General features: G+C 38.5%; 1 protein-coding gene across 4 annotated transcripts in view; it reads left to right on the top strand.

Moving 5' to 3' along the window:
- PDS5A (PDS5 cohesin associated factor A) overlaps positions 1 to 7076 on the top strand; it is a 152586-nt gene extending 145510 nt beyond the window's left edge. For all 4 annotated transcript variants that reach the window (XM_081302951.1, XM_081302953.1, XM_081302952.1 and 1 more), the window contains exons 32-33: positions 2891 to 3237; positions 4183 to 7076. In XM_081302951.1, coding sequence (XP_081159077.1) covers positions 2891 to 3237; positions 4183 to 4186 — 351 coding nt within the window. In that variant the 3' untranslated portion in view covers positions 4187 to 7076. The remainder of the gene's footprint in view (positions 1 to 2890; positions 3238 to 4182) is intronic.
- The last annotated feature ends 5317 nt before the right edge of the window (positions 7077 to 12393 follow it).

Below are 12393 nucleotides of genomic sequence, written 5' to 3'. Positions count from 1 at the left end.
TAACTATATTATAGATTTAAGACATTTCCATATTCATTCTGTGAAGGAATGAAACACTTGACATTTCTGTCAACAGGGGGAGAAAGTACTTTTTCCCTCTACAATCCCACCAACAGTTTTAAAGTTCTTTTTACTTTCTTCACTCTTACCTGTTGAAACTAATGCCCCACTATTAATTTAATTTGCATTTCTTTGACTGCCAGTGTGTTTGCTGAATATTTAAATGTTCCCTTATATAAATTGCTTATTGATATTTTGCCCATTTTTAAATTGAACTCAACTTCTAATGCTGTAGTAGTTTTACCTTCTAGTTAACATTCTTTCTTCCATCCAATCCAATAGCCATACAGTAGCCAATGTGCTTTTATTAAAATGCAGTTTGGGTTATGTTCATCCTCTGGTTATGAATTACTTTCTTTAGCACTAGAAAAAAATTCTCATTTTGGTGGGGCTGAGGTGTGGCTCAGTGGTAGAGTGTTCCCCTGGCATGCGTGAGGCACTGGCTTTGATCCTCAGCACCACATAAAAATAAAATAAAGAATATAGGGGGCTGGGGATGTGGCTCAAGCGGTAGCGCGCTCGCCTGGCATGCGTGCGGCCCGGGTTCGATCCTCAGCACCACATACCAACAAAGATGTTGTGTCCGCCTAGAACTAAAAAATAAATATTAAAAATTCTCTCTCTCTCTCTCTCTCTCTCTCTCTCTCTCTCTCTCTCTCTCTTCCCTCTCTCACTCTCTCTTTAAAAAAAAAAAAAGAATATAGTATCCACCTAAAACTAAAAAATAATTCATATTTTGACATGTTCTATGAAGCATTCATGAAGCAGTCCATGCCTGCTTCTCCTCCCTTATCTGAAGCTACACTGCCATCATTCCTTATGGTCAGAGTTCCCTAAATCTACAAAGCTGTGTATCTTCAGGTATTATTATTTTCTCCATTTAAATAATTGTCTCCTGAAAAGGACTGGTTAGAAATTGATATGTCATATTTAAAATAAAAATTACTCACCTGCCTGCCACACTTGTAGGTGAGGATGGGAATCACATCTGTTTTGTTCCCCAATCTATGTCCAGCAGCCACCACCCATAGAAGTCAGTTAAATGAATAGTTCCTACTTCGAGTTTAATAGTAATAGTGCTTTGTTGAGCTGGGCCTGTGGCTCAGTTGTAGAACCCTTGCCTATCATGTGCAAGGTCCTGGGTTCTATCCCTAGCAGTGCAAAAATTTTAAAAAAAAAAAGTGGTCATGGTGGTTGTTTTACCTAGAAATCGTCTTTCCTTTTTCAAGATTACTTTGCATATATGTTCTCTGATGCACTGTGTAATTTTTTCCTCCCGGTGGTGCTGGGGATCGAACCCAGGGTCTCACATATGCTAGGCAAGGGCTCTACCACTGAGCTACAACCCAGCCCCTTGTAAGTTTTCTTTTGACATAAAGATTTATAATATTTTTCCCATCACTTCTTGGCAATTTGGCTAAGATGAAGTGTAATATTTTCCTCCATTCTGGAATAATTTTCTGAGGAAAATGAATATTTTAATATTTTTTGGATGATTAGTGTTCCCTTTAATCAATTAGAATTATATCAATCAAATTATAACTTATGGGGGCCTGGGGTTGTGGCTCAGGGGTAGAGCACTTGCCTTGCATGCGTGAGGCACTGGATTCGATCCTTAGCACCACATAAATTAATAAAATATATTGTGTCCATCTACAACTAAAATTTTTTTTAAATACTTTTTTTAGTTTTTAAGTGGACACAATATCTTTATTTCATTTTTATGTGGTTCTGAGGATTGAACCCAGTGCCTCACGCATGCTAGGCGAGCGCTCTACCACTGAGCCACAACCCCAGTCCAACTAAAAATTTTTTTTTTAAAAATTATAACTGATGGGCTAGGGCTGTATCTCAGTGGTGGAGCACTTGCCTATTGTGTGAGGCACTGGGTTCAATCCTTAGCACTGCATAAAAAAAATAAACAAAATAAAGGCATGCTGTATATCTACAACTACAAAAAAATTTTAAAAAGAAAAAATATAACTGATTCCTAAATGTCATTTGTGTATGTATTATGTCACTTGCATTCTGAAAACCGTTGTTTATCCTTTTTTTTTTTTTTTTTAAACTGTTTTTGGTACTGGGTATCCAACCCAGGGCCTCATGAACTCCAGGCAAGTACATTGCCACTGAGCCACATCTTCAGCCCAAACCATTATTTATCCTAAATCCATTATATATGTTATGGTAAAATGAGATTCTATTACTTTGAACAATTTTAGATGACTTAATACTAAACTAAAATCCCATGAAATAAAGAAAGAAAGAAAATACATACTGAATTATGAAAATATCCTTTTGAAAAGTGATAAATTTAGAGCATGCCATCAATGATGAGGAGTGTGTATTATAGTAAAATCAAAGATTTTCTTTCTCTCTTGTGTACTACCTGTGATTTCTTTTTTGGGGGGGTGGGTGGGGTATTGGGGATTGAATTTAGGGGCAATTGACTACTGAGCCACATCCCCAGCCCTATTTTATTTAGAGACAGAGTCTCACTCAGTTGCTTAGCACCTCACTATTGCTGAGGCTGGCTTTGAACTCAGGATCCTCCTGCCTCAGCCTCCCTAGCCACTGGGATTACAGCTATGTGCCACCACACCTGGCCTGCTTATGCATTTTAGTAAATGTTTACTAAGTACATAATGTGTGACAAGCACCAAAGTATGCACCAGGCACAGTCGTCCTCCTCAAAGAGCTGACTTTTCAAATGAGATGTAAACAGTTCACTAGAAGCCCTGGAATCCCAGCTCCTTTCAACTTCTTTTCAACTACCAATCATTGATATTTAAGGAATTTGTGTTTACAGGATTTTTTTGTGGTCTTTTAGGAAATAAATTCTGATCAGGCTACCCAGGGCAATATCAGCAGTGACCGAGGAAAGAAAAGAACAGTAACAGCAGCTGGTGCAGAGAATATCCAACAAAAAGCAGATGAGAAAGTAGATGACTCAGGGCCACCTGCCCCTTCCAAACCCAGGAGAGGACGTCGACCCAAGTCCGAATCTCAGGGCAACAAAAATGATGATATAAATAAACCCAATAGTAAGGGGAGGAAGAGAGCTGCAGTCAGTCAAGAAAGCCCTGGGGGTCTGGAAGCAGGTAATGCCAAAGCACCCAAACTGCAAGATGTAGCCAAAAAGGCGGGACCAGCAGAGAGACAGATTGATTTACAAAGGTAATGTACACCATTCTTCCCTAACTTAGAATAAATTCTAGTGTCAGTCACCCCAAACAACTGAGTTTTTGGAAGTGAAAACTGCATTTGGTTTTCCTGCAAAAATTATAATGGCATTTATTTTCACTTCATAATCTCTGCTTTTCATTTCTTTCTTTTTTTTTTTTTAAGAGAGAAAGAATTTTAATATTTATTTTTTAGTTTTGGGCGGACACAACATCTTTGTATGTGGTGCTAAGGATCGAACCCGGGCCGCACGCATGCCAGGCAAGCGCACTACCGCTTGAGCCACATCCCAGCCCTCTGCTTTTCTTTTAATATTTATTTTTTAGTTGTAGTTGGACACAATACCATTTATTTATTTATATGTGGTGCTGAGGATTGAATCCAGGGCTTCGAATGTGCTAGGCCAACACTCTACCGCTGAGCCACAACCCCAGCCCATAATCTCTGCTTTTAAAGCACTAATTTGAAGAAAGATCTCCTCCCCACCTCCACCCCCCACTTTAGTTAATTTTTACTTAACCAGGAATCAGAATCACATTCCCTGTAGAAAAATGGGATTCCATCTAACCTGTTAATAGAACTAACATACATTTTCCTCCTGGTTGTTGTTTGTTTGTTTTTAGTATACCAAAATATATTTGTTTACCAAACATCCCAGAAGACAGATCTTATTTTGCTGTTCATAACTTCGTTTTGTCATAGTGTCCAATGACTTTTCTTTAATATCATTTTTGAAACTATAGATTTAAAAATTATGATTTCAGTTAAATAGGTCTTATCATTATAAGCAAATAGGACTGGTAGCAGCATTTAACAGTAGAAAGCAAAAGTTTTTCCATTGGTGTTTTTGCTAACAACTATAGAAATGAAATCATTTGGTTTGGTTTTATCCTGTCTACATCTTTTCTAACTCTGTATTCTTCTACTCCTGTCCCCAAGGTAAAAAGAAGACTCTTTCGTAAGGGAAAAAATGAAGGCCAAACAGAAGCAGACTCCAGCTTCTGCAAAAACTTGGATTCAGACTGTCCCTGCACAGAAAACGAAGTTCACTTCAGAACACACACTTTCTGCCTTGAAAACCGAAAGAAACTCTGACTTCCTTTTCACATGACCACAGTCCTATGATGGAAATGTACAGAAGAAACTTGAGAGAGGCTAAAAGCAACTCTATTCTCCCTCCCCCCAGACTTTTCCTGTGAAAAGTCAATAATTAAGCAAATTGCTTAACATTTGGTTCCAGTTCCTGCATATCTGGAGTTTAAACACATAATACATCATTAATTTCCATGCTGCAGTTTTTATTTTAAAGAAAGTAACAAGATGTCCTTACACTGACACTGAAAATTCATCCATTCTAGAGCCATGAATCCCCATGTTACACAAGAAAGAAACAGAAGTCTACTGAAAAAATTTTTTTTTTTTTTAAGAAGAAAAGAGATCAAATTATTTCTTTGTTTTTCCTTTTGGAAACTTTTATGTATAATTCTTTCTGCCTGTCTACTTTTCTGCAAAAATGAGATGTACAGATTTCAGTTCCCTGCTATGAAAAGTGATGTGGTGGCAATTTTATAAATGTTGCTTTCTGATTTTTATCAGAGTGAGAAAATAATTAAAATAATTATTGATTTGCAAGTAGTAAACTTCATATTTTGATTTCCCCTTCATTTTAGTTTAATATAATTTGCAATAAATGTACATATTGTTTGTTTCATAAAGCATATCACTTTAAAATGGTCTTTACTCCTATGATTATGTTGGAATATTTGGAATTTTAAAGAAGTAAAGACTTCCCAGCATTTGGTTTTATAATGTTTGTCACCAGATTTTTATTATTAATGTAAAAAAAAAGTCAATTTTTTAAAATAGTTGGACTTTGGCAGCTTTGTAAGGAAAATTGGAGGTGTTAGGATTACTATCAGTTTTCAGCATTGTGCTATTGGGAAATAAGTGTTTTTGTCTGCTGTTCTGGGCTCAGTTTTCATCTTTATTTTAGGGATAAATGTTGCATCAATATATTATGTTTCTTGGCATTGTTCAGCATAGGGAATATGTGCACTTATTGTGTACACATAATCATATTTAAGTTTTTTGCATAAAATAAATGCTTCTAGATGTCATATGGCAGTCTTTTTAATCTTTTTATATTATGTTTTATTGTGAATTTTTTATGCAAAAGGGCTAAAGTCATAAACCAAGAACGTGATTAGAGTCAACTCTCCATTATCTATATATATATAAATAGTGACTGGGCTTAGTTTGTGTTAATCATAAACTTACAAATAAAATAATGAAGGCACACTGATTTAGGAGGACTTTTAAATTTGTCCTTTCTATGCTCGTATTTATATTCTGCCCCCTCTGTACACTTAGACTCATCCCCAAAGCCCTAGAAAAATGTGCTTTTTCCTTACACATACCTAGTGTGGGCTGGCAGAAATAAGCAACATTTGCATTATATCTGGTCTTAAACTATAGTCTACATAAAATGTAAAACAAACAATGATATTGTCAAAAGAATATATTAAGAATGAAATCTGCTGGTAGTAAATGTCGCTAATGTTCTCATAGATAATCTAGAGTTGGCTATCACTGAGTGAAAGATGGATAGTTCTTTTCAGTATGCATCTACATACACACATTTAGGTATTAGAAGATGGTTAGGGAACAGTGGATTCCAATGATACAAAGTGCATCAAAGTCTCCTAAAAGTGCAGAAAAGTCCTATTCTTTCTTCCTTTTATCTCTTTATAACTCTTTAGAAAGTATAAAATATTGCCTCCAACATGCTGAAAAAGAATATCTATGCATAAGTATCAGTAAAGTCCCTCAAGCAATCAGCTAGTGTGTTCGAAGTTCTCTTAGTATCAGACAACTTAATTCTTTTTGGTTTTGTTTTGAGGTGCTGAAGATCCAACCAAGAGACTCACACATTCTAGGCAAGTGCTCTAACACTGAGCTACATCCCCAGCCCTGACACCTTGATTCTTAGGAGCTCCAGTTTGGCAGATGTGGTAGCACATACCTCTAATCTCAGCAACTGGGGAGACTGAGGCCTGAGGATTATATGTTCAAAGCCAGCCTCAGCAATTCAGCAAGATCCTATCCCGAAATGAAAAAGAAAAAGGGCTGGGAGATGTGGTTAAGCACTTCTGGGTTCATTCCCTAGGAAAGAGCTCCAATTTGTCACCAACAGAAAGTACATTGATGATAATCTAGTAAACTGAATGCAGTGCAATTAATCAAACGCAGTTAAAGAGAAAGAAGGTTCCTAAGTGTCATATTACACAAAATGTAGCCCAGCCGTTTGCATCTATTTATGGCTGTTTAGGCTTCTACAAGAGAACAATTAACTATAGGTGCACTTGTTCATAGGTATGTAAATGGACCACCCAGGGTTTTGTTAAATGACACACATGTCTGGCACTAAGGGAAAGGAGAGTTAAAAAGCTAGGGACTTTAAGAGAATTTGTCAGTTTTCCTTTGAAAAGGAAAATGTAAAATCTCTTAGGAATTTGGTATTCACATCTCAGAGAAATACAACACAAAAGTGCAGACTTATATTTGAAAATTGATGTTAACCCTTTGTGTCTAGTTTGAAGCTTCTTGTATTTGTCTAAAACTACAAGCCAGAATTTTGTATCTCCTTTGATAAAAAGTGTGTATAATATAAAGTAGTTTTGCATATTATTGTGCTGCACATGGGCTGAATTTTTAGAATTTTTTAAAGACTTGAAGAAGAATCTTGTAATTTGTGTAAATGACAAGTGTAAAATCTTACCATAAAATGCTAAAAATATGCACTGTTTCAAATAAAACAAAGAAATGCAGCATTATTTAGTAGTGTGGAGCCCTGAATATTCATGTCCACCCAGGTATGCCAAAAGTTGATGAAATGTCTTTGCATTATTTTCCATTTAGGTTCTAGAGTCTGCATAATCTGATAAATCAGATGCCACCTTCATACTTCCTGGCTAGGTACTCCCATCTGGCTTCCAGGAACTGAAGAAGAACATAATGGATGATAAATTGTGAGGGACATTTTGAAAAATTAGAACTTGTTCTTTAACCCACGAAAAGTAACTTTCAGTCATACTATCCTACTGCATATCTAGTTAGCACAAATCTTGGATATGTATATATTGGTTTAATAGCTAGTTCATGGACAGAACAGATTGCATACAATTATCTATTATTCAATAGGTTTACAAAATGAGTTAAGAGGAGCCATCATGCCTAGTTTTTTATTTTACCTTTAATGGGTTTATCTTTCACACCCTAATGCTTGGCCCCTTTATGATCCCCCAACCATGAATTCAGACAACTGCTGGTGGAATATATTGGCGGGGGGCTGCACCCACACTGCAAATATACAAACTTTTTCCTTATTCCTAAAACAATACAACATAACAACTTTTCACATAGCATTTACATTGTGCGGATGTGAAGTATAGGGAGGATGGGTGTCAGTCACACACAACTGCTACTTCTATAGAAGAGACTTGAACATCTGCAGATTTGGGTGTTCCTGGGAGATCCAGAATATATTAGCCCCCCACAGATACCCAGGGATGATCACATTGTCAAGATTCCTTTGTTGGGCTGGGATTGTGGCTCAGAGGTAGAGCGCCTAGCATGCCTAGCACCAGAGGGACCTCGATTCTCAGTACCACATAAAAATACAGGCATTGTGTTGTGTCCATCTACACTAAAATATATATATATATATATATATATATATATATATATATATATATATGTAAGTATGTATATGTATATATATATATATGTATATGTATAAAAGATTCCTCTGTTTTCACTTTTCTCACCTCTGGTTTTTTGTTTGTTTGTTTTTTGGTACTGGGGATTGAGCCCAGGGGCTCTTTACCACTGAGCTACATCCTTAATCCTCTTTATTTTTTATTTTGAGACAGCGTCTCACTAAGTTGCTGATGGTCTTGCTAAACTGTTGAAGCCAGCCTCGAATTTGTAATCCTCCTGCCTCAACTTCCTGAGTTGCTGGGATTGCAGGCCTGCATCATTGTGCCCAGCTTGTCTTCACTGTTCTCATAGACTGTCAGATAAACCATTCTACAAGCAGCCTGGCATTTCAGAAAGCAGAGTTTGCAGGCCACCTAGGTGGTAATAGTGACATCATTGCTTAGAAGTTTTATAAGCCAGAAACAGTCAAATAATGAGAATGCGTGCAGAATCAAACACCTTTCCTGGGGGCTGGAGATGTGGCTCAAGCGGTAGCGCGCTCGCCTGGCATGCGTGCGGCCCGGGTTCGATCCTCAGCACCACATACAAACAAAGATGTTGTGTCCGCCGAAAACTAAAAAATAAGTATTAAAAATATTCTCTCTCTCTCTCTCTCTCTCTCTCTCTCCCCCCCCCATCTTAAAAAAAAATCTATTAAAAAAAAAAAAAACACCTTTCCTGCCTGTAAACCATAGCTCCAAACTTTCACTACCACAAGACTAATAACCTCCACTCACTTTATTTTGTCTTACTGCAAAATCTAACAGGAACATGTATAAGATCTCATTTCTAAGATATTTGGGCCAGGCTGATAATCATGAATTCAGTTTTGGGGTATTTCTCAGATCATATTCCCTTATCAATACTTCTGGCTAACTTAAGGTACCTTTCCCCACCTCAATCTCTAGCTACTCTTGTTCTCTACCAAAGACTGTGTCATTCCAAATCTTTTTCATATAAACAGCATTATATCCATAAGGCCAATATCTGTGGAATCCAGTAATACAAAGAGGTAATAAAATGGCCATTTTCTTTATTTCAGGTGTTTCTGTAATCTGAACAGACTAGGCACAATGCAGGGAAGACTTTAAAAACTAGTGCCTTAGAAGGACTAGCATTGGGGGCTGGGGATGTGGCTTAAGCGGTAGCGCGCTCACCTGGCATGCGTGTGGCCCGGGTTCGATCCTCAGCACCACATACAAAGATGTTGTGTCCGCCGAGAACTAAAAAATAAATATTAAAAATTCTCTCTCACTCTCTTTTTTAAAAAAAAAAAAGAAGAAGAAGGACTAGCATTACACTACAAATACCAGGACACTGGTAGCCAAGACGCTCAAGGCCATACATCCCATACTTTATGTGTGGACTTCAAAGCCCTGATCAATGCTATAGAAATAGAAAAATCCTCACTTTTTCTATATAGAGAAATACAATTCTGATTACTGTTATAAACTAGAAAGTCCCTATAGAAGTGATAAGGCTGAGCAATCTGCCTGCCTGGGAATGAGGAGCCAGGCCTGATGCAGGAGGCAACTCTCCAGGCTGAGGTCCTGGAGGAGGAGATCACAGGATGGGGAAGAGCAAAAAGACAAGCACATGTACAAACTGGTCATCCATGCGTTGAGCACTGCCCTGTTGGACCCCTGGCCCTAGCCCCCAAACTTATCCCCCACCTGACATCCCTTCCCTATGCACAAATTCAGGTGTGTCAATAACTCTGGCTTTCAACAAAACTACAATGTTAGGTGGGGACCCAGCAGCATCTCCAGGTATCACCCATTTTAGTCTGTTCTAAAACATTTTTGCAGTATTGAGGATTGAATCCAGGGGTACTCTACCATCAGCCCCCTTTATTTTTCATTTTAAGACAGGATCTCACCAAGTTGCCAAGGCTGGCCTCAAACTTGGGGCCCTCCTGCCTCAGTCCCCTGAATAGCTGGGATTACAGGTGTGCCTCGTTTATCTTGGGCCTTTTTTATTTTTATTTTAAGAGAGAGAGAGATAATTTTTTAATATTTATTTAATTTTTTTTTTAGTTATTGGCGGACACAACATCTTTATTTGTATGTGGTACTGAGGAACCCGGCCGCACGCATGCCAGGCAAGCGCGCTACCACTTTAGCCCAGCCCTTGGGCCTTTTTTAAAAATAATGTTGTTGTAGTATTTTTTAGACCTTTATTTTATTTATTTATATTTATGTGGTGCTGAGGATCAAACCCAGTGCCTCATGCATGCAAGGTAAGTGCGCTACCACTGTGCTATAGCCCTAGCCCTTATCTTGAGACTTTTTGAAAACCTATATCTGTCTCCCAAGGAAAGTCCAAAAACCCTACTTTCTCAGAAGGGATTGGTAACTGCCATTTGGTTACGCGTGGCCTGTGATGAAATGTACCCTTTAAGAAAACAGCTTCAGGGATAAGAAGAGCCGCTCCCCTTTGCAATTTACCCTTGGTCTAAGAGCTGAGAGGCAAGACTGGAACCCTAAAATTACTTTACTCATGACCATTTTAATGGAGGCTCTTTTTAATGTAAAATATAGAATATGCCCAGGGGCTGGGATCTCTGCATTATATTGCCCATTTATCCAGTGAGCCTGCCCATAGAAGATTATAATTATGAGCAGCATAGTGTGTCTTTTTTAGAAGTCATGGCTCATAAGAATATATGAGACAGATTCCCTTTTTCCTCTCTTCACACAAACACAACTAAGAAGTTTATTGATCACAAGGCATCTACCACACCAAGGTAGTCAATCGTGCACCAGCTCCCAAAACTGAGTGGAAAACTTTCAAAACTTTTTTATAAACTCAAGCCACGTGTGGTGGAAGATACCTATAATCCCAGCAATTGGATGGCTCAGAAAGGAAGATTCTTAGTTCAAGTCCAACCTGGGCAGTTTAGCAAGACTGTAAGCAATTTAGCAATATCCATCTCAAAAAAATAAAAAGGGCCGGTCTGGTGGCCCACGCCTGTAACCCCAGCAGCTCAGGAGGCTAAGGCAGCAGGATGGTGAGTTCAAAGCCAATCTCAGGAACTTAGTGAGATCCTGTCTCTAAATTAAATATTTGAACAGGGCTGGGGATGTTGCCTAGTGATTAGGCACCCTTGGATTCAATCCCCAATACCAAAAAATAAATAAAAACGTCTGGAGATGATGTAACTCAGTGATACAGTCCCCCTGTACTTAATCCCCAGTACCGTAATGTGGGGGATTATAAACTCAAATATCACATTATTTCCAGTCTCCTAATCCAACCCTTTCATCATAGTGGCAGGGAAGTGTTTATTGTCCAAGGACCTGACCTTCATTGATATATGATTTCTATCTTACTAATAATTCATCGTTGTTTTTTACAGGGATAGAGGTATTTAAATTTTACAGTTACTATGGAAAGATGAGGAAATTACAAATATTCCACAACAGGTGAGAATAAGAGGAAATTTACTGTGCAAACATATGGCCTTCACTGCTATTTGGCTATGAGAAGGATTCTGAAAGGAGGATCAGATTAGAAAGGTTTCTGCCAGAGGTCACTTGCATTTTAATATCTCTGCTTATGATTAAATTTCTCCAACAATGGTACCTGAGCAGAGAGGCCCAGAAAGGGCTGGCATCGCAATTAAACTCCTTTGGAAAGCTGAGTTGTGAAAGCACACATTGCTCAAATGCAAGAGAACCGTTTGCTCTGTGAATTGAAGTAGGAACCTCATACGGCAGGTTGAATGCCTGTGCCCACCAAGTGGCAGCAGCCAGTTACCCACAGGATCCAGAAGGCCACCACTGGCTGTGCTGGAGAAGGGCACATAGGAGGCCTCACCCCTGTTCTGTGAACTCAGAAGAAGGGAAATCAAGGGAAGCCTAACTGGGGAGCTCTAGAGATAAGCGACCCACAAGAGAGGATGCAAACCTGGCACCAAGTCTTCCTCAGTGTTGAAACTGGTTGTAAAAAGCCAAAATATGTTTCTCTTTGGGATTTTTTTTTCCTGCAATACTGGTACCCAGGGGCGTACTACCACTGATCTACACTCCAAGTCCTTTCCATTTTGAGACAGGGTATCCCTACATTGCCCAGAGTGAGCTCAAACTTGGAATCCTGCCTCAGCCTCCATCACCGGGATTAGACATGAGCCTCCACTCCTAGGAATTTAAATTTAGTGCCTGGCATGGCAACAGGCCCCTGTAGTTAGTCCCAGCAATTTGGGAGCTGAAATGAAGGGTAATTTAAACCCAAGAGTATGAAGCCTGCCTGAGCAACATAGTGAGACAACCTCCCAAGAAAAGGAGAAAAAGCAAATCCTCTCCCAACTGTGATTTGTAATTAGTTGGGTTTCTTGTTTTTGTTTGTAGTTTTAGGATCAACCTAGGACTTCATACATGAAAGCAAGTAGTC

Source organism: Spermophilus citellus (assembly GCF_964194105.1).
Source record: "Spermophilus citellus genome assembly, chromosome: 8".
In the NCBI taxonomy this organism is placed as follows: domain Eukaryota; kingdom Metazoa; phylum Chordata; class Mammalia; order Rodentia; family Sciuridae; genus Spermophilus; species Spermophilus citellus.
Note: the sequence above shows the minus strand (reverse complement) of the source record. Positions and strands in the feature narration are given on the sequence as shown.